This window comes from Uloborus diversus, unplaced genomic scaffold (genome assembly GCF_026930045.1).
Source record: "Uloborus diversus isolate 005 unplaced genomic scaffold, Udiv.v.3.1 scaffold_18, whole genome shotgun sequence".
Classification (NCBI taxonomy): domain Eukaryota; kingdom Metazoa; phylum Arthropoda; class Arachnida; order Araneae; family Uloboridae; genus Uloborus; species Uloborus diversus.
The window spans coordinates 155,904-179,462 of record NW_026558329.1 but is presented as its reverse complement, the minus strand read 5'-3'; the positions used below and the strand labels follow the sequence as shown (position 1 = coordinate 179,462).

General features: G+C 35.0%; 1 protein-coding gene across 1 annotated transcript in view; it reads left to right on the top strand.

Moving 5' to 3' along the window:
- The first annotated feature begins 9,359 nt into the window (after positions 1-9,359).
- Positions 9,360-23,559, top strand: part of LOC129233126 (CAD protein-like) — a 165,253-nt gene continuing 151,053 nt past the window's right edge. The window contains exons 1-4 of the mRNA XM_054867189.1: positions 9,360-9,378; positions 11,875-11,979; positions 15,638-15,907; positions 23,114-23,175. Coding sequence (XP_054723164.1) covers positions 11,895-11,979; positions 15,638-15,907; positions 23,114-23,175 — 417 coding nt within the window. The 5' untranslated portion in view covers positions 9,360-9,378; positions 11,875-11,894. The remainder of the gene's footprint in view (positions 9,379-11,874; positions 11,980-15,637; positions 15,908-23,113; positions 23,176-23,559) is intronic.

The window sequence follows — 23,559 nt, the reverse complement described above, 5'->3', positions numbered from 1 at the left end:
TCACTTAGCAGTTTGCATATGTGTTTGATATTAATTCAAAAGTTCGTTTTTTATCATATAAAATCATACAGAGTTATTTATTTATTAATATTTTTGAGCAATCACGATTGCTTATTGCTTTCTTTTGACTGTTTTGATGTGCTATCATTTTATTTTCCCGCCAGCACTCTTTGCAACATCACCGTCGACCGGCTCCTCACGATGCTGCACCTCTAGCGAAAACCGTCTCCAGGTTTCGTCAATATTCTACACTTACACGCATACATACACGCACCTACACACATATATATATACACCTACACACATACACAAACACATACACACACACACACACTCACATACATACGACGAAATATACCGAACATATACCAAGACGAAGTTGGCGATTTTCTTTTATCTGGTTCCAATTTGGCCGCTGTTGGTGATATTTAGAGAGTCAACTATTGAATCCCATTAAAACTGCCAATAATGGGGAAATGACATTAAACTGGAGTAAAAGGAAGTCATGTGATGCACACATCAGCTCGTCTTATCATATAACATCATACAGCTTGAAATTTGTTTTTTTTTTTTTTTTTTTCAAATACTTCTGTTTTTGGAATGGTTATCTGAAATTCTCCAAGAAGGGGTCTCCGAAATTTTTCAAAACAATTCTGACAAAAAAAAGAAAAGGCTTTTTGCTACTTTTTAGCCTAAAAAATTAATCTTCACTATTTATTTGTATTTAAATATTTTTCTTACTTTTCAATTTCACTTGAAAAATTGAATATTTTTATGAAGAACGATTGTATGAGCTCGGTGCTTTTTTTTTTTTTTTTGTTTTTTAACTTCCTTTTACAAAAGAGGAAGTATTGTATTCGCGAAAAAATTTTCACTCAAAAATCGACCTTAATTTCCATTTTACTCACCCCCGAATGAACATTGAGTTTTTTTCGACTCGAATACACGTGTATAACTGCCTAAGAACGTATAGACACGCGAAATATCCATAATGACGATTTCGGAGTTAATTACAACGAATTTTCTCGTGACGTCTGTATATACGTATGTATATCTGTGCGTATGTGTGTATGTATGTCTCATAACTCAAGAACGGTAAGTCCTAGAAAGTTGAAATTTGGTACGTAGACTCCTAGTAGGGTCTAGTTGTGCACCTTCCCTTTTTTTTGCATTCGGGTGTTTCTAAAGGGGTCTTTTGCTTCTTTTTGGTGGGAAAATCATTGTTAATTTCGATGTAAACTCAAGTGCATGGTGTTATTATTTGGCGGGCACTTGGCGATATGTCGCCAGTCTTTTGGTCGCCAAGTTTTGTTCCCATTTGGCGACAAATTTGGCGATTTTTTTTTTGAGCAATCACGATTGCTTATTGCTTTCACTTGACTGTTTTTGGCGTTCCTATGATTTTATTTTCCCAGCGCCACCCTCTGCAGTACCACCGTCGACCGGCTCCTCACGATGCTGCTCCTCTAGCGAAAGCCGTCTCCAGGTTGCATCCATATCCTACACACACGCGCATACATACACAACTACACACACGCGCACCCCAAACACATACACACAACTACCCACACATTCATGCCTGCACACAGACACAAACCCACATGCCTACACACACATACACACCCCTTACACACAAACGCACATACCCCCCACACACATACACAAACACATATGCCTACACACATACCTCCCCCCCATACACACATTCATATACACAACTAACCACACACTTATACCAGCACACAGACACAAACACACATGCATACACACACATACACATACCCCTACATACAAACACACATACCCCCCACACACAAACACACATGCCTACACACACATACACATACCCCTTACACACAAACGCACATACCCCCCACACACATACACAAACACATATGCCTACACACACATACCTCCCCCCATACACACATTCATATACACAACTAACCACACACTTATGCCAGCACACAGACACAAACACACATGCATACACACACATACACATACCCCCTACATACAAACACACATACCCCCCCTACACAAACGCACACGCCTACACACACACACTCGTGATTGCGAAAAACATAATTTGAATTTAAGATGTCCAAAATTCAAATAATTTTTATGACTTATTTTTTAATTTGTTTCAATTTGTCCACTGTTGGTGATATTTAGAGAGTAAACAATCGAATCACATTAAAATTGCCAATAATGGGGAAATGACATTAAATTGGACGCTTCTATATTACTCTTCTGTTATAATCTATCTTTTAACTGCCAAAAATATGAATTTAAAAAGCCAAATATTTTCAACAACAGGTTGACATTTTTTAAGGACTTAAAACTGTAATGAAACTTATAAGAAAGCACAATGACCGAAATTAGTTTCCGGTTTCGTTTTCGTTTTTATTCACACAACTGACTGGACCTTTAAATTTTTCAAACATAAATCTTGAATTCGTACTTTGTTTTATTAGTTACATTATTTTAATTTTTATAAAAGACTTTCTTAGCTTATTTTCTCTATCACAATGCATTCGCTTTATTTCCGGTTGCCAAAAATAAAGAAAAATTATAGTACTTATAAAATTAACATACTTCCGCTTTTTAATTGTTTCAAAAAAAAAAAAAATAAATAAATAAATAAGAAAAATAAAATAAAAGGCACTGTAGAGTTTGTTTTGTTAGTAAGTTTAACAAATAAATTTCAAGGCTGGATTTAACTCATGCATAATATTTGTAGATTTTAGGCATTTTAAACTTTTGTATCAACGCAGGTTTTTGAGTTGACCTTGATTCAAGTAGAGTCATCAGTTTGAAACCTTTCTTCTTTCTTTTTTACTCTCTATTACTTGTTCAAAATTGCTTTTAAATTTCAACATACAAACTTGCAATATTTAAAGCAGAAGCGGTAAATAAATTAAAAAAAAAAAATTAAAAAAATTTGAATTTTGACATTTTGAATTCAAATTATGTTTTTCGCAATCACGTGTGTGTGTGTGTGTGTGTATGTAGGCGTGTGTGCTTGTGTGGGGGTATGTGTGTTTGTGTGTAGGGGGTATGTGTATGTGTGTGTAGGTACGTGTGTTTGTGTCTGTGTGCAGGCACGAGTGTGTGGGTAATTGTGTCTATGAGTGTTTGTATGCGTGGGGCGGGGTATGTGTATGTGTGTGTAGGGCATATGTGTTTGTGTCTGTGTGCATGCATGAAGGTGTGTATGTAGGCGTGTGTGCTTGTGTGTGGGGGTATGTGTGTTTGTGTATAGGGGTATGTGTATGTGTGTGTAGGCATGTGTGTTTGTGTCTGTGTGCAGGCATGAGTGTGTGGGTAGTTGTGTCTATGAGTGTTTGTGTGCGTGGGGGCGGAGTATGTGTGTGTGTAGGCATATGTGTTTGTGTCTGTATGCATGCATGAATATGTGGATAGTTGTGTTATGTGTTTGTGTATGTGTAGGTATCTGTATGTATGCGTGTGTGTGTATGTGTTTGTGTGTATGTGTTTGTGTGTGTGTGTAGCACATGGATGCAACGTGGAGACGGTTTTCGCAAGAGGAGCAGCATCGTGAGGAGCCGGTCGACGGTGGTGCTACAGAGGGTGCTGGCGGGAAAATAAAATGATAGCACATCAAAATAATCAATTGAGAACAATAAGCAATCGTGATTGATTGCTCAAAAAAAAAAAAAAAATATATATATATATACACTGCTCAAAAAAATTAGAGGAGCACATGGTTTTAACAAAATTGAAAAAAACATTATTCTGGAAACAAATTTCCAATAAAGCCTCCATATTTTCAGGAAACATGAGAATGAAACATAAACTTCGGAAGCAAATCAACGTTTCTGTCGTCGAAAAGCAGAAAAAGGATACAAGTGCAGAAATCGTGATTTAACAGAAGCTCATTTTTTCACTGTCTGAGCGGTAAAATTCAACCGTTCATTGCCTTTTTGATTGGAAAATGCAACAACACCGTAATTTACGGATTCCATGGCCTGACATTTTATCGGGGGACTGGAATCCGGGCAAACACAAAGAACTGTAGCAGACGATGTTGGATAGGCATAATTCGTTTCACTGTTCTAGAGGAGTAAAGTTCCCAGTCAAATGTTTTCTGCCTTTTTTTTTTTCTTTGCTGTATTGCATCTTACTACATGTGTATACTTCATTGTATCTCTTTGCAAGGCTACCTCACAACGATTTCTTCACTTTTGTGTGATTGTCAAATTGCTCCCCTAATTGTTTTGAGCAGTGTATATATATATATATATATATATTACAGATGGCTCATAAAAAGTACAAGTTACTGAATAAAGTACAACGCTTGACACCAGGACTGTAACCAGGCTAGCGTTTCTAGGAGGGTTTAACCAAACACATTTTTTGTGAAACCTAAATGAACAAGGATTTGATATCAATTGTATATTCTAAAGACTTTGTCACAGTAAGTTATTTAAATGGGGGGATGCTGCTTTAAGAGCATTAACGTGAGCTAATGTAGAAATGGACGAATGTATTAAATGAAGGAAAGAAACTTAATGTGTACACACTACATAACTCAACCTCTGTTAAATATTCGATGCACTTTTAATGGGAAAAAAAATCCAGCATCCATCATTTGAATTTTGACGTCTTGAATCCAAATCATGTGTTTCGCAATCCCGAATGGCGATAGGACCCTACTCGTCGGGTTTGTTTTTACAAATGTAATGTGATAAAAATGGAGAAACAATAGGATCGTTTCTAAAAGATCATTTTTTCTGAAAGATCATGCTTAAAAACATAGAATCTGACCATTTTTTAAATAATTTCTTCAAGTTTAATATTTTTTGAGCAATCACGATTGCTTATTGACTGTTGATTGCTCACTTGACTGTTTTTGGCGTCCTATCATTTTATTTTCCCACCGCCAACCTCCGCACCATCACCGTCGACCGGCTCCTCACGATGCTGCTCCTATAGCGAAAGCTGTCTCCAGGTTGCATTCCTTTCCTACACACACACACACAAACACATACACAAACACATACACACACACACACGCACACACACACACAAACACATACATACACATACACCTACACACACATACACACAACTACCCACACAAGCACATACAGAAGCACACACGCACAACTACCCACACAAGCACATACACACAACTACCCACACAAGCCATACACAAACACACACGCACAACTACCCACACAAGCACATACACAAACACACACGCATACATACAGACACTTACATACAGACACTTACACACATACACACAACTACCCACACATTCATGCCTGCACACAGACACAAACACATATGCCTACACACACATACACATACACCCCCCCCCCACATACATTCATACACACAACTACCCACACACTTATGCCAGCACACAGACACAAACACACATGCCTACACACACATACACATACCCCCTACACACAAACACATACCCCCCACACACAAATACACACGCCTACATACACACACTCGTGATTGCGAAAAACATAATTTGAATTCAAAATTTCAAAATTCAAATTAATTTTTTTTTTTTTTAAATTACTTAAATCGGTGCTCTGTCATCGTTTAGCGCTTCTGCCGGTGACATCACAAATGATGAAATGCCATTCAGTGTTGCCATTCACGGTTCAAAATATTGAATTCGCATCTTTACACACGTGTATTGGCAACGATAGGGTTGATAGCAAGCGTAGAGCGCAATTGTAATTCGCTTCTTGATTATCATAACGTGGAAATGCGGTATAAAGATGCGCCATAATGCATCATTTGTGACGTCATAAAGACCACGCCTTGTTTGAAAAATCGGACATTTTAAAAAATTAATTAAAAAATAAGTGTTGGAAAAATAAAAGTATTTCCTGAGTCCATGTTTTTTTTTTTTTTTTGAGCAATCACGATTGCTTATTGCTTTCATTTGACTGTTTTTGGCGTCCTATCATTTTATTTTCGCACCAGCACCCTCCGCAGCACCACCGTCGGCCGGCTCCTCACGATGCTGCTCCTATAGCGAAATCGTCTCCAGGTCGCATCCTTGTCCTACACACACGCGCATACATACACTCATGCCTGAGCACAGACACAAACACACACACTCATGCCTGCACACAGACACAAACACACATGCTTACATACACACACACACGAACGCCTACACACACACGCGCGCGTACACACGCAGCACTGCATATACACAACACGCACACATCACATGCATACATAGACACATACACACGCACCCACACACATGCAACACACACGCGCATTCATACACACACACGCTCGTGATTGCGAAACACATAATTTGAATTCAAGATGCCAAAAATTCAAATTAATATAATTTTTTTTTTTTTTTTTTGAGCAATCACGATTGCTTATTGCTTTCATTTGACTGTTTTGAGTTCCTATCATTTTATTTTCCCGCCTCCACCCTACTTTTTTACATTTTTGATGCAGAATGTAGCGAGGAGCTGAATTTGGCACATTTTGGCATCCCTTCCCCCTCCTCGCATTTGAAGAAGTTTAAAATGTCCCAAGTTCTTTAGGTTTTTAAGCACGTGAAAATGAAATTCATTTTTTTAAGTATTTTACCTTTTTCTTAGGATCAAATCGTGCAATTTTTTTGAGAGTTGGGGGCCCCCAAAGAAGCGGGGGACCTAAGTTATTATAGCTTGTTTAGCTTATAGGTAAATCCAGCACTGATTCTAATTAATGGTGACATAACTGTGCCCTTTTTTTAGATATGTAAGGGCGTTTTTTGCACTTTGATGAGGAAACATCTTTCAAAGTGCGCCCCAATTGCGCTCTCCCCGTTTTTACTCTAGAAACAACACTAGAACTAGTTTCAACTTGTATCACTGTACTCAAAACTAAATCAACTCATATTTTTAATCTTTTCATCGAACTGCAGCGCTTGCCTATGTTTTGAGATGCTGAAAATGCAAACGCTTATATTTATAAGTCTTTTTTTTTTAATAATTTTTTTGCCCCTTTTCCATTTCACTAAAATTCTGTTTAACTATCAAAAAGAAGGAATTTTTTTTTTAGCCTTGGAATTCACGCAAAAAAAAAAAAAAAAAAAATCACATTTATGTTTGGTTCAAGGCGTCGATAGTGGGCTTTGAAGATAAGGACAAGTAGAATTTCTCACTTCGAGCTTGATCACTTTCACTGAATTCATTTCGATTGAAAACTATTAATCTTAACTCTAGGAGAATGACTTCCTTCAAACTAAAAAGTTTTTTTAAGGGGGGATTTATTTTAATCTTAGGCACGCTTCACGGGCCCCTGTGCAATGCATAGGCTTGCCCCCCCCCTCTCTCGACGGCCCTGCTGTTAATCTTTTTATGTGTTTTGGCGAATAGTTTTAAATTCCAAACAGACTTGAACAGGTTTTTTTGAAAAGGGTGCGTACGCATTTCAGTTGAAGAAAAATTATCCTTTTTCACCTAAATGATCCTTTTCCCTAAGAGAGGGGAGGAGGGGGGGCGTGAATTCTGAATTCAACGGACTTCCTTTAAATTCTTAGCACAGGCATCGCCGTGCGGGTACTGTTAATTATACTGCTCTCCGCCTCCTATTTATGCTCTTGATTGTTACAAAATAGACAAAAGACTAATCAGGGACGCCTCAAACTTATATTTTTGGAAAGGGGGAAGTTCTCAATTTGCCGAGGGATAAAAATACGAGTGCATAGGGGTGAGGGGAGAAGAGACGCCTGTAGGACCGGGCCCGAGCCTGAAGGGGGCTCAAGACTTTTGAAATGAGGGGTGAAATATGTGTAGGGACGTAGGGGGTAAGCAATACGGAGGGATCCCGTAAAAGTTATTTGGGAGATTCTCCAAACTTTTTGTGCACGACCCTGCATTCTGGCGCTGCCTCTTAAAAATTTCAATATTGCAATTATGTTCCTACCGAATCATCAGACAAAATTTTCCAAATAAGTACATTTGAGAGGTCAAAGTGAAACTCCCATCGGGCACCTTCCCCAAAGGCTGATACTAGAAATGAGTTCGAGCTCATTTTTGAGAGCCCGGGCCAACCCGAGACCGAAAACTTGTAACCGAGCCCGAGTGATATTGCCTGGGACCAAAATCCGAGCCCCAAGAAAACTTTCTTGTATCACAAACCGAGCCTTCTACAGTCTGACATGATCTCTCTGTTAATGAAAAATGTTACGTCAATCGTCATTAACAGAGAGAAGTTTCTAAATTTTCTTAAAATACTCCACTTCAAATGCATTACTGTATGACATACTGCAATAGTAATCGCAAAAAAAAAATAAATAAAAAATAAATAAAAAATAAAAATAAATAAATAAAAATAAAATAAAATAAATAAAAAAAATTAATTTGAATTTTGACATCTTGAATTCAAATTATGTTTTTCGCAATTACGAGTGTGTGTTTGTGTGTGGGGAGTATGTGTATGTGTGTGTAGGCATATGTGTTTCTGTCTGTGTGCAGGCATGAATGTGTGGGTAGTTGTGTGTATGTTTTTGTAAGTGTGTAGGTGTCAGTATGTATGTGTGTGTATGTGTATGTGTGTGTAGGTGTATGTGTATGTGTAGTTGTGTATGTATGCGCATGTGTGTAGGACATGGATGCAACCTGGTGACGGCTTTCGCTATAGGAGCAGCATCGTGAGGAGCCGGTCGACGGTGATAGTGCGGAGGGTGGCGGTGGGAAAATAAAATGATAGAACACCAAAAACAGTCAAATGAAAGCAATAAGCAATCGTGATTGCTCAAAAAAATGTAGATAAGCGTTAATTAATTAATTTTTTTAGGGGGGGGAATGAGGGGGGTTAATTTGACATTGATTGAACTGATTTAAATTTTCCTTTCATTTTCTCACAGTAGGAAAATGTTTATTTGCTTTGAATTTGTATGGCATTTGACGATTGAATATCTGTGCTTGAGCCCGAGCCCGAAACCTATTTTCGGTTCTAGAGCCCGAGCCCGCTTCGGTCTTGGGCTGTCGGGCCCGGGCTGAGCCCATCTCATCTCTACTGTGCACGCCCCTACATTCTGCCTCAACCTCTTAAAAATTGCAATATTGCAATTATGTTCCTACCGAATCATCAGACAAAATTTACCAAATAAAGACATTTTGAGAGGTCATACTGACCTCTCTATAACTCCCATCGGACAGGGACGCCTGCCCCAAAGACTGATACACAAAGCATTATCAATGTGCTCCAACCCAAACACGCAGTGAGGATACCTTGCGTCACGTGATCTCAACATTTCAATGACGAATAGCCATAATTAATGCTTACCGTTTGGCAACGCTTCCTCGCACATGCCTTTGGGATTGTTTGTAATTTGGGAGAGGTGCGTTTAAAATTCGTGTTGAGGTATCCTGGGCTCTTTAAATCGTGATTTTATTACTTTATTACCGAAAGGATTTGTTCTAACAATAAATTAAATTTTTTTTATTAGTTGCCTAAGGGAACGAAAGTGTCTTTTATGTTTTAATTTTAATTTGTTGTCTCTTAATTTCTAATAAACGCATGCTGAAGAAAATTTTACTTTTCTTAATCGCAACTTCGAAGTTATTTTTTTTTTGTAAATTTGGAAATCATATGGTGCATGTTAATTGTTCGGTTTTGTGTCTTATACTGCGCAAAATTTGATTTGTGTTTCTTTGTAATGGCAAAGTATTAGTGTGATTGAAATAAATTTATTTGCATACCAGAGTTTCCGCGAAATAAAGTAGGGCTTCTACTGTTTGAGGTTCTCCAAAATCTTGCCATAAAAAGCATCTTTTATACTGTGTTAGTTAACTGTTCTGCAATTTGGTATGAATTATAACGTATCTCCCACATCTGATGTTGCTATCTGTCCATTAAGTTGAAATAAATTATTTTTTGCTTATACAGTCGAGCCTCCATATATCGAACTTCCACATATCGAAATTTTCTATATATCGAAATCCCAGCAAATTTCTACGTTCATTACATAGAAAAATTGTTTCTGTATATCGAAAAAATCTATATATCGAAATTTTTTTCGAGACATTCGTAGATTTTTTTTTTCCACTTTTGAGTGTTTGTCTCATGAAAACTGAAGGTTACAGGAGAAAATTATGTTCACTAAATGTTGCTACGAAAGTCATAAGGAATCTGGGGTTCAGGGGTGTGTAGATAGGTCATTGTTTTGTTCTGGAGATCTTAAATTCTCTTGAGTTTATTTCAAATCTTAGTTTTAACCAGTAGGTAGCACTGTAAAAAAAGTCTCACTTTAACCCTTCTCTCTGTTGATTATTATTTCTAGTTTTTTTAGCTTCAGTAAAAGTCATTCAAGTTAGGTAGAATGATTTTTTACTTTTCTCTCGATTACATTATCAAAACGAAAATCCCCCTTATATTGTGGATCAAGTTGAATTGCTGAAGAATGAAGATGCATGAAAGCACAAAAATGTAATTTCTGTTATTTTTTAAATTATTAATTTTCATTTAACACGATACTCGTATAAATTAGAAATAGGGTTTCATTCACGAAAATTAGCTTTAATTTTAATGTTTTAGGAGATTTTTTGGACAAAATGAGATCGTTTCCATATATTGAAATTTCTATATATCTCATTTTTTTCCGGCAATTTGCTACTTCGATATATGGAGGTCCGACTGTATTAACAATACTATTTAACTATTTGTTATCTTCATATATGGGGAAAATTTCATGGGAGGCCAGGGGTACCCACCTAATCAAAATTTTTTAGGAGGGGGGGGGCAGTGGCGGATATTGCTGATCATTTTGGGAGGGGCCATTCGAAATTTTATAACAAACTTTCTTTGGATGTTTGTCCTAATATTTATTGTTGCTGTAAATTAAATTACAGATGACCAAAAAAGTCTAAAAACAATTATCTGTGAAGGATTATTTTTAATAATAATTTTTAATAACGACTGTCATCTCTGTACCTCAGAGCCAGACTGACGTCGGTCTAAAAAGTGCGATTTTCTGTTAATTACCCCATTGTATATGGGATCATAGTTCACATCGAGCCATGCAAACGTAATTCAAAAAATAAATAAAAATTCTTCTGTGATTATTTACCATTGTTAAAAGAGCGCACGTTCTATCCAAACAAATGTTTTTCCTATCTTAAGCCAGGACATGACTTCATATGCCAACAGCATGATTACCACATGCAGACATGGGTGGGGGGTGGGCAAGGGAGGGGGGCTCAAGCCCCCTCCCTCCACTTAGAAATTAGAACTTTCTTGCTTTAGTACTTTTTCTTTGCAAAAATGTAAAAATATTTCTTCTCCTGCCATTAATGAATATGTCATTGAAAATGTGGAGTTTTAATAACTCAAATCTGTACTGAAATCGATTCCTATAGGGAAAACATCCTGCTAAACCACGGGGAAAATATCTGAGCCCCCCTTAAAATTCTGTATATGGGTGTCCATGCATCCAGACTTCAGTTTTATTCTTGTTACGGTCTCATCGGTTGGGTAAAGTCAATAACCGGGCTGGCGGCAGGTGTTTGCAATCATTACCTTCAGGGGTGTCCATATAGATAGGGGGTTATGGCAGAGACTGAAATTTTTAGAAGGCAAAATTTAGGAGTGGGGGGGGGGAGGGGTGCACCCTTGGTCTTAGAGGAGTGAGCACCCCTGTTATCTGCTATCTAATTTATTTTAATAGAAGATGCTTAATGCCTAAATTTTCAATCAAATTGTAATGACATGTAATTTATTCAAGATTTGAAATATATTTTTGTAATATTGAAAAGAAATCGGTTGCTTGGCCAAATGACTTACCGTATATACAATTTTTTTCAGCTGGATAATGTTCATAGTTTTATTGTCAATTTTAATTAACATTTTTGTATTTTCCAGGGTTCACAAAAAACATTTAAATGTTAGGCTCTCTAGTATTAGACGATGGAACCACATACAAGGGCACCATATTTGGTTCCCCCAAATCAATATCTGGTGAAATTGGTGAGTTTATTCTTCCTCTTATGATCACTTTATGCAAATGTAGAGTCATGTTATGAAATGCTATTTGCTGTGATAAAAATCTGTCAGTGTCTGTGGCACTGTGTTGGGTTTTCGGCATCTGAAAAGTAGATTTTGATGTTACTCAAGTCAAAATGATTTTTATAAATGAAACAAGTCTTTACTTTTGAATCTCTCACTCTCAAGAAAGGTCTTATTCTTGTGAGGACAAAAAACTGGCCCATCTGCTAAAGTTAAAAAGATAAGCTGTTTTTTTTTTTTCCAAAAAATAACTTAATAAGTTACTCAATCTGTTGATTTCAACTATTCTTATATTAATCTGGAAAATTTTGTTAAAGTTTTTATCACAATGCGTCTTATAGCCAAGAATCGCATACCCGATTTTTTTTTTTAATTACTATATTTTCGTATGAAATTTGAACTATTTATGTAATGATATATATACAATCTGAAGCTTTTTTTCTGCAGTTGCAAATAGTAATTTTTTTTAATTGTATTTTATTATTAGGTTCTTTTTCTACTTTTACCTCCAAAAAATCTTGGACAATGATATGTTCTTTTTACTTTCTTCTATATCTAATATATAGAAGAAAGTATTGGATTCGTGCAAATTTTCGAATTTCGAATTTTGACGGATTTGAACGTTTTGAGGTGTGCTGAGTCCATTTCGACCATTTTTGGAAAATGTCTGTCTGTCTGTGTGTGTGTGTATGTGTGTCACGTCTGTGTGTGACCAGTTTTTTGTGGCCGCTCTACAGCAAAAACTACCGCATGAAATCGAACGAAATTTGGTACACATATGTACCCCTATGTGAACTTGTGCCCATTGGTTTTTGGCACGAATTCCTCCAAGGGGGGTGGAGCAATGGGACGTTTTTTGAGTTACGCGTGCTTGCTATTCCTCAGGAAGTAACTGGCGGAATCAAACAAAATTTGGTCCATATATTGCCCCTAACAGGAGCAGGTGCTGATTCAATTTTGGTGTCAGTAGCTCAAACGGGGGTTGAGTTATAGAACATTTTTTGTCGTCAATTGTGACTGCTGTATCTCAAGAAATAATGAACGGAATGAAAGAAAAATTTATCGGCAAGTAGCCCTTAGTGGGTATAAGAGCTGATTCTATTTTGGTGTCAACAGCTAAAAAGGGGGGTAGCGCAATCGCCCGTTCTTTTTTTCCATTGTGAGTGCCCTATCTCAAGAAGTATTGCTACGTTCTGTTTGAAATTTGGAATATATGTGAATCCATACGTAAACAGGCTTTGGTTCAATTTGGACGCCAATCGCTCCAAGAGGTGTTGATTTTTTTTGCGAATAAAAATAGCTTTATTAATGCAACAATAAGAAAGATAAATCGTAATAGATTGTCGTCTGCGTATTTCTCGTGATTTTAATTGTATGGAAATGATCGGAAATATTATCTCAATGATTTAAAATTTTTTTTATTTAGGTTTTAATTTTTACTTAATCTTACAATTTGGTTTACTATATAGTTACAGCATCAAGAATTACATTATTTATATATGTCTAAAACATCAAACAAACTAAGCGCTAACATTTTAGTGTCGCGAAATGAAACCACATGCTTTTCAGTCCTGGCCAATTTTTAGAGTGGCACCCATGAACTCAAGTGTATATGGCCTACTACATGCAGGCTGGATGAGAGGCCAGGTCAGCCTAGTCGGAAACTAGGGGCCCGGGCCTTGGGAGGCCCCCGCGACACTGACATAAAAAAGAAAAAAAGGAAAGAAAGGATAAAAGGAAAAGAAAGCTAGAAAGAGAAAGAAGGGGGGGGGGGGGTGAACTCAAAATAAAGGGAAACGTAAAGATTAAATAAAATTTACTCTTTTGATATTTAAAGTTGTTATACTTAAAATAGAGTTAATTGTTTTCTAGTTAGCAGTTTTCAAAACTGTTTATTATTTCATTATTATTCAACCTCTTATTTACTGATTCATTTGATCAAAAATATTTTTACAATCAAGCATAAAATATTTCATTTTGGAAAATGTTTTATTTTTCACTTTACCACATGAAAAAAAAAAACGAGCTGATGTGTGCATCACATGACTTCCTTTTACTCCAATTTAATGTCATTTTCTCATTATTTCCAGTTTTAATGTGATTCAATAGTTTACTCTCTAAATATCACCAACAGTGGCCAAATTAAAACATTTGAAAAAAAAATCGCCAAATTTGTCGCCAAGTTGGCGACAAAACTTGGCAACCAAAACACTGGCGATATATCGCCAAGTGTCCGTCAAATGATAACACCACTTGAGTTTACATCAAAATGAACAATGATTTCCCCCCAAAAAGGGGCAAAAAACCTCTTTAGAAACATCTGAATGCAACCAAAATTGAAGGTGCACGACTAGGTCTCACTAGGAGTCTACGTACCAAATTTCAACTTTCTAAGACATACTGTTTTTGAGTTATGCGAGATACATACGTACCTACATACATACATCACGAGAAAACTCGTTGTTAATTAACTCGGGGATCGTCAAAATGGATATTTCGGGTGTCTGTAGGTTCCTAGGCACATATCCACGTGTGGTCGGGTCGAAAAAAAACTCGACATTCATTCGGGGGTGAGCAAAATTGAAATTAAGGCCGATTTTTGGGTGAAATTTTTTTTGCGAATACAATACTTCCTTTTTTGGAAAAGGAAGTAAAAAAAGAAAAAAATTTCTTTTTTTTTTAAACTTAAATTTACTGCAAAAAATAAAAAATGTTTCAACGCAAGTTTCATTTTAGATATCAGGGGCCAATCCAGGATTTTTTTCTCGCTACCTATTTTTGTGAAAGTATTGCATCATTCTATTTCTGTGAAAGTTTTTTTTTTTTTATCAGCATTGTTTTTGTGAAATTTTAGAGGCATACTAATTTTTGTAAAAGAGAAGTAGAACAAGTGAAACTTTAGTTCGAAAAGTGTAGATGTCATCTAGTATTATTTTTAACAGATTTCGTTTTTTGGGGAGGGGAGCTAAAAACCTAAGAAGTATGAGAAATACCATCGTCATTTCAGCTTAATGGGCTATGTACTGTGTACAATATTGGAAATGATGAGAAAAACGGTGCCCCAAAACATGTTAAAAGATTGCGATAATATTGCATAAATACACTTAGGCGGGAAACAGCTAAAAATTAGTTAGAATACTACAAAAAGGTTTCCATTTAAGCGATTGTTCATATAAACCTGCTTAGAATTTTATTTTGTGAGTAAATTTTGTTTTAAATAGAGAAACAAATTTTGTATTTTAAAATGCTAATTTTTGTGAAATTTTCCATGTTTTTGTGAAGCTACCTGATTTTAATACTTGATTTTTGTGAAAGTACCGATTTCAAAACAAGATTTTTGTGAAGGTACCGAAAAACGGTAGCAAAATCAGCCTGTATTGGGCCCTGGATATAATGTTTTTTCTTTATGTAAATCTTATGTGTTTTTTCTTTGCATTTTCTATTGTACACCAATAATTAATTTCTTGACATTTTGTGAGTTTTTGCCAGTTTCTGCCGCAAAATGTGGCAGAAAGTGATTTTTGCCATGCCGGTTTTAACCTTTTTTTACCAGTTTTTTCAACCGCCTCGGCAGAAACTTGCCGACCCCGATCGTAACCGATTGCTTTTCTCATTTCAGTGTTCCAGACGGGTATGGTGGGGTACCCGGAATCGTTGACCGACCCATCGTACCACGCCCAGATTTTAGTCCTCACGTACCCCCTCGTCGGCAACTACGGCATCGCTTCCGACGAATCCGACGACAACGGAATCGAGAAGAGATTCGAGTCGCATCGGGTGTGGGCCGCCGCCCTGGTGGTGGGGGAGTTGAGCGATCAGCACCACCACTGGAGCAGCTGCCAGTCCCTCTCCGATTGGCTGAGCGAAAACGGGATTCCCGGAATACAGGGTGAGTTGTTTTTCTTTTGGAGAATTGATTCTGCAAATGTACAGGGATGTAAATACGTGTGCCATCGTCGAGTATACAGTGTTAATTGATATTTGCCTAATTACTATAGTGAATTTAGCAGTTGTTAACAGTGGCGTAGCTAGACCCGACTTTCGGGGGGGGGGGGGGTTACTTCTTATATATATATATATATATATATATATATGTGTGTGTGTGTGTATATATATATATATATATATGTGTGTATATATATATATATGTGTATATATATATGTATATATATATATATATATATATGTATATATATATGTATATATATATATATATGTATATATATATGTATATATATATATATGTATATATATATATATGTATATATATATGTATGTATATATATATGTATATATATATATATGTATATGTATATATATATATGTATATATGTATATATATATATATATATATATATATATATATATATATATATATATATATATATATATATATATATAATCGCTTGGAATTTTTTCCTTTTCTATTTTTTTTCTTTCTCTTCTCTCTTCTTTTTCTCTTTTTTTTTGAGACTAACTTTTCGGGGGGGGGGGGGGTTGTCCCCAAAACCCCCCCCCTTAGCTACGCCCCTGGTTGTTAACAATATTTCTTGTACAGTCATAGAAAAAAAAAAGCCAAACACTTTTAATTATTTGGCCATTATACATGATAGCAAGGAAAGAAAGGTGTCATCTGACATTATTTAAAGTCTTCTTTAAAACTACGTAGGTAAAATTTTGATAAGGGGCCATATACAAAGTAATATAAGCACTAAGTCTTGATTTTCAAATAGGGACCCCTATTTTTTGCTACATAATTATGTTTAGACAGCAAAATGCAGCCCGTTTACGAAATTTCATTGTATTCCGTGCAGTAGAACAGAAGTTATTGACGAAAAATGATTTAGGGACTGTCACCATATTGAAAACACTTCTTTCAAGGTCACGGCTTATCAAGTAGCGGAATGTAATCTTTATAGAGTTAACTTCTGAAAGAAATATTTTGCCATGAATTTGAACAGCTAAAGGTAAATTCCATTTGTGACAGACATGACATGAGACAACTTGTTTGTTGGTTTTCAAGTAGTAAATATTAATAGAGAAGGGAAAACTTGTCATGGGTTGATGTGAATATTGATCTCAGTTGTAATAAACACTAAAATTTTGACCTGATAAAAAATATTTGAAATTTATTAGGTTCAAACGTGCTGTGACAGATGTGACAAAATTGTGACATAGATTTTGAGTGATCATATGTTCGTACTATTTGCTCTTAATTGGTATTCATATCAAGTCTTAAATTTTTTTGGCAATCAAGGTTAGACTTGGATGTGTGAAGCAGAAAGAAAAATATTATGAAATTTGTAATCAGTAAAATAATATTAAATATTTATCAGTGTGACAGACATGACAAGGTTTTGTGACAGACATGACGCGTGTGCATTTTTATATAAACTTAACTATTTATTCTTTAAATATCACTCTCTTTATTTTTCGCTACAGCCTAGGGATTATATATGGTCAAATAGTGATGTATTATGTCATATAAGAGGCAAAATAAAAATAAAAAAAATTCAAAACTCGGGGGGGGGGGGGGGAACTTGGAATTGGCCTAGTGTGGGAGCAGTAACAATTGCTAATATTTGTTGCCTCTCATACCAAACAGTATGATCTTCAGGTTTTCAGTTAAACACGTCGTTTTTTTTTTAGTTGGTTCTAAGCATTAATTTTATTTACCCATTCTGGTCCAAATTATGATTATTATTCCATGAAAAATATCATCGTATAGTACATTTGCTGTATTGCATACTGTGATATGTTGCTTTTTCCAAGAGAGTTTTTGTCACCACCACAAGTACTGAAATTGAAGAAAGTAGACTTTTAGACTCTGAAGTATGTATAACCATACCCAAAATTAGAATTGTGTCCCGAAATTGGAGTCTATTTGCCATTCTTTAAATAAACAAATAAGTGAAGCTGAATTAGTATAGTTAAGTGAAGATGAATGTGCACAAATAATGCACTAGTACATAGCGAAGACATGTAACAAAAATTCAATTCAAAATACTGCTCAGTCAACGTAGGTAATCAAAATATATATTATATATAAATATATATAATGGTAATATATTTAATTACCATTTTTGAATAGTTTCAAATCTTTAGAGTTATTACTTTTTTCGCTAGAGCTGTTTGCGTAAATAAAAACTCCGAAAACGTACTTATGAGAAAATAAAGAAAAATTAAATTTCAGTTACAAGCACGAATTTGAGTTTATAAATTTCTTCTAGTTTTCTTAATAATTCATCAATTAAAAAAAAATGGATTTAGAAAGAAGAACACTTGGGTTCTAAATTTCTCAAAATTTTAAAATTGACTTTTTATAAATTTGGGTGTTTGCCTGCCTTAAATGTAAAAAAAAAATGTTTTTTTTCAACATCTGTGATCTAAAATTGCATAAAAACTCTATGGGATGTGTAAAAAAAAAACAATACAGTAGTGCCTCAGACTGAGTGGGAAAACACTTTAAAATAAACATTCCTATCTGTCGAGAACAGATGGAAAAAAAAATTAATTTGAATTTTGACCTCTTGAATTCAAATTATGTTTTTCGCAATCACGAGTGTGTGTGTATTCATATAGGCATGTGTGTTTATGTGTGTTTGGGGGGGGGGGTTTGTGTGTAGGGGGATATGTATATGTGTGTGTAGGCATGTGTGTTTATGTCTGTGTGCAGGTATGAGTGTGTGGGTAGTTTTGTGTATGAGTGTTTGTGTGTGGTGGGGAATGTGTATGTGTAGGCATATGTGTTTGTGTCTGTGTGCAGGCATAAGTTGATGAGTGTGTGGGTAGTTGTGTGTAGGTGTGTGTGTATGTGTAAGTGTCTGTATGTATGTGTAGGCGTCTGTATGTATGCGTGTGTGTGTAGGTGTATGTGTTTGTGTGTGTGTGTAGGACATGGATGCAACCTGGAGACGGCCTTCGCTAGAGGAGCAGCATCGTGAGGAGCCGGTCGACGGTGGTGCTGCAGAGGGTGGGGGGGGGGGGGGAATCAAAGGACATCAAAACAATCAAGTGAGAAAAATAAGCAATCGTAATTGCTCAAAAAAAAAAAAAATCAAAATGCTGTTCAGTCAACGTGGGTTTTCAAAGTTTTTCCCGTACGTAAAAATCACATTTTGTCGAACTTTGAAAACTAATTCAACTTTTCCTACGTAACTGCTAAAGCAGCTAAGTTTGACTCACATAGCTTCAAAATTAATAATTCATTTGTGGTGCAACTTCATCTACCTTCTTAAGCAGGTGTACAAGCAGTTAAAACAAACTTGGTCAAAATGGCCCAGTTAGCTTTTCTATTCGGTTTAGTGGTAAAAAATACAACTACAACCAATGCAAAGCTAAATAATAATAATAGTAACTTTAAAAGCAAAGCATTAAGGCAAGGTTGCTTGAAAAACTTATTGTAACAGACATTACTGACGTGACAGACATGACTAAGTTTAATGTTCTATATTTCACTCAAATCTCAAGTTTATTTTTCAATCTTTTTATGAATTGTTTCTTTTGGCATTTAGAAAGAGAAAATAAAGTGTCATTGATTTTTATCTAGTAGGTTTTGTTTTAAATAAAGTAATCTACATTTTCTGTGACAGGCATGACATGAAGACTGATACCAAGTTTGGGGGGGAAAGCAAAATAATTCAGCGGTTTCCTGTTAAAATTCAGGCATTTTTGAAAAGAAAATAAACCAATGTTTGAAATAAATATGTTTGTCAAAAAATCTATGTGGTATTTATATGCATCAAGGAACATGAAAACGAGAGGTTAAAATAACTGATTTCAGTTTTTAAGTAAGTCTTGAAGTAATTAGTTCTAAATAAATATTTATGCAATTATTTTATCATAATTTGTTATTTTCTTAAAATTCGACTTATTTTCTATAAACTAGAACAAAAAAGGTTGATTTTGTTTAAATTAAAAAAATGATGTCTATGTCGCATTTTCATGGAATTTACCATTTGTTACCTATTTTTTTTTCTTTTTTTTTTTTGAATTTTACTTTATTGTATTTCATTTTGTTATGCAAAACTGCTGTAGAACCTCAAGTAGTTTAAATTCCTTTTTACTGAATTCCAGCTTAATCAAGACATTTCGTTGAATTTTATGTTGCCTGTTTTTCTATTTCTGCGTACAGAGTAAAAAATATTAAACTTTTTCGTAAGATATTGAACATACTTTACATCCTATTCTGTTTTCTGTCCGACCGTTTGTAACACCTGTTAATTTCCAAAAAATATACCTTGTTTATTCGAGATTTGTGACGTGTTGGTTTGCAGAAAATAATTCAAATGAAAGCCTTTTAGCTAGAGTAGTTTCCTCTGTACAATCTACAGTCAAAATAATTTTATTTATTTATTTAAGATCTTTGAAGTATTTTTTTAATGCCATTAAGAGTTAAGAAATACTATTAAAGTTCAAAATTCATTTTTTATGTCCATTGTCTGTGGTGAAGAACAAATAAAAAAGACGTTTTAACTGTGAAAGTATTTAAATTAATTTTTTTTTTAAAACTCCTCAAAAAATTTAAACCCAAAAGTGGGCTAAATAATGAGTTTTTTAAATGGGTTTTTACAAAAAGACCCATTGGGTCCAATCCGTCCAACCCTGGTTTAGACTTTCGAACTGTCTTTCTCTCATGCAACAACATCTCATTTAACGTTTGGTTGCGTCAGGATCCTCTGAACGAGTTAAATCTATTTTTTTATTTGCTCGATTTCGAAAAAAAGTCTGACCCCCCAGTAATAAATACTGACAATTCGGATGATACCCAGTAATAGATAGCATGAGTAATGGACAGATTTCCCTTTTTCTCTTCAAAATGTTCTTTGTTTTTAGAGCTAAAACCTTATTAAATTCAAATGAACACGAAACACTGGCAGACTTTGTGGTAGCTGTTCATAACCTACCACCACTGTCCTGTAAATACCAAATGGCTCATAAAATTCCCTCTGATAACACTAGATTAAAGAATTTAAGAAGCACCGACCGTAATTTAAGTACTTACCGTAATTTCTTCATCGTTTATTTCATCTTTATCTTTACTAGTAATAAAGCTCTGTCTGTCAGGACTTCTGGATGTCTGGATCTCTGTGACGCTCATAGCGCTTAAACCGTTTGGTCGATTTTCATGAAATGTGGCACAGAATTAGTTTGTAGCATGGGGGTGTGCACCTCAAAGCGATGTTTCGGAAATTCGATGTGGTTCTTTTTCTATGCCAATTTTAAGAACAAAATCAACATAAGATGGACGAGTAAATTACGAAATTATCATAACGTGGAACCGTAACATGGGTACGAGCCAATTGGCGAGAAAATTCACCATACATTATTTGTAAATGTACAGGCGAAACAAAAGACCTTTTCATTTTTCTATTACGGGCAAAGCCGTACGTGTACCACTAGTTAAAAAGTAAACCTGAAGATGGTATGGTTTCTATTTAAAGGTAAAACCAGAGTTTGTCTTGCTACCTATTTTTGTAAAATAGTTTGTTACCAACTATTTGTATGACATATCTGTACGCACATTGGCGAAAAACGACTAAAAATGAGTTGGAATACTACGAAAAAGTCGTTACTCATTGGATGTTCATAGAAATCAACTTAGCATTCTATTTTATGAGTAAATTTTGGTTAAAAATAGCGATTGTTAATGTTGCTTTTTTGAAGGTGGCAATTACATATTTTGTGAAGGTGTTGATTTTTTTACTTTATATTTATGAAAGTACCGATTTTAAAATATGATTTTTGTGAAGGTACTGAGAAAGGGCAGTAAAATCCATCTGTATTGGGCCTTGTTAGTGTCTAATGGGATTGCATGCAGTTTGTTTTGAAGAATTTGTGGGTCATGTGTATTGCTATCTCATGCCTGTGAATACAGGGTTGGCCGAATTGGACCCGATTGGGTTGGACCCAATGGTTTTTTTTTTTGAAAAAAAACCTATTTAAAAAAAACCCATTATTTAGCCCACTTTTGGTTTTTTAAAATTTTCTGAGAAGTTTTTTAAAAAATTAATTAATTTAAATACTTTCTCAATTTAAACTTCTTTTTTATTTGTTCTTCACCACAGAAAGTGGACTTAAAAAATGAATTTTGAACTTTAATAGTATTTCTTAACTCTTAATGGCATTAAAAAAAATACTTCAAAGACTTTAAATAAATATATTTAACTTTTTCTTTAACTGGTCAATAAATAACTCAAATTATCTTCACTAAGCCCTGTCAAGTTTGATTTTCTGGATATTTGCAGATTGTACAAAGGAAACTGCTGAAGCTATAAATCTTTCATGTGAATTATTTCCTGCAAACCAACACGTCACAAATCTCAAATAAACAAGGTATATTTTTTAGAAATTAACAGGTTTTACAAACGGTCGGACAGAAAACAGAATAGGATGTACAGTATTTTCATTATCTTACAAAAAAGTTTAATATTTGTTACTCTGTACACAGAAATAGAAAAACAGGCAACATAAAATTGAAAGAAATATCTTGATTAAGCTGGAATTCAGTAAAAAGGAATTATTTTAACTACTTGAGCTTCTACAGTAGTTTTGCATAACAAAATGAAATACAATAAAGTAAAATGCAAAAAAAAAAAAAAATGTAGTAGTTAATCACTCGAGAAGTAATTTTGCCTTAACTGTTGGTAATAATGAAAATTAAAAAATCTGAAACTTCACCATTCTTGGGTTTTTTCGTCTATTATACTTTTCTTCAGAAAACGCTGAATTTTAACTAGTTTTCCAGCTTTTTTTACCCGAAGACAATTTTTGCACTTTGTCTATATACTTACGCTACAATATGCTACAAGTACCCCACATTTTCCCTAAAAAAAGACAAACCCCGCATTTCTTTTAAAAAACCCAACTTTAGTTGGGTTTTTTTATTTTTATTTAAAAAAACCCTTGGTCCATGGGCTTTTTTTAAAAAAAAAAAAAACGGGTTTTTGCCAACCCTGTGTGAATATCTTCCTGCAAATTGGAATTTTAGACTCCATATTGTCATGTTTACATTAAATCATTTTTTAAATTAATTTATTAATTAATATGAATCTTTGAATATTCATGTAAAGTGATTTCGTTTTTTAAATTTTAGGCATCGATACTAGAGACCTCACAAAAAGAATACGCAGCAAACAAAATGGATGTTTGGCAAAGGTATTTATAAGTTTTATAAATTAGACAATAGATTTTAATCTCCTCAGAAAAGTACTGTTTTCATGCGCTAGTTGTATTTAAATATGTGTTGCTTGACATTAGCTTTTGGGAAAGTTTCCAAGTAATATTGGGCAATGGGGGGTGATCGCCCCTCCCTTGAGGGTCTCTGCATCGGCAGTTTTTCAGTTCTAAAACGCAAGTGTAAGCCAGCTTTGATGACGTTAAGGAAAGGAATGGTTTTTGAATCTCCCTCCCGGAAACTTTTCTGAATGGAATTTTCAAAAAGGCAAATTCAGACGATCTTTGGTGGTGTTAGGAGGCCTTCTCCCGGGCATTTTCAAAATTTTAAGTCTTAAAGACGCAGTTGTAGACATCCCAGGTGGT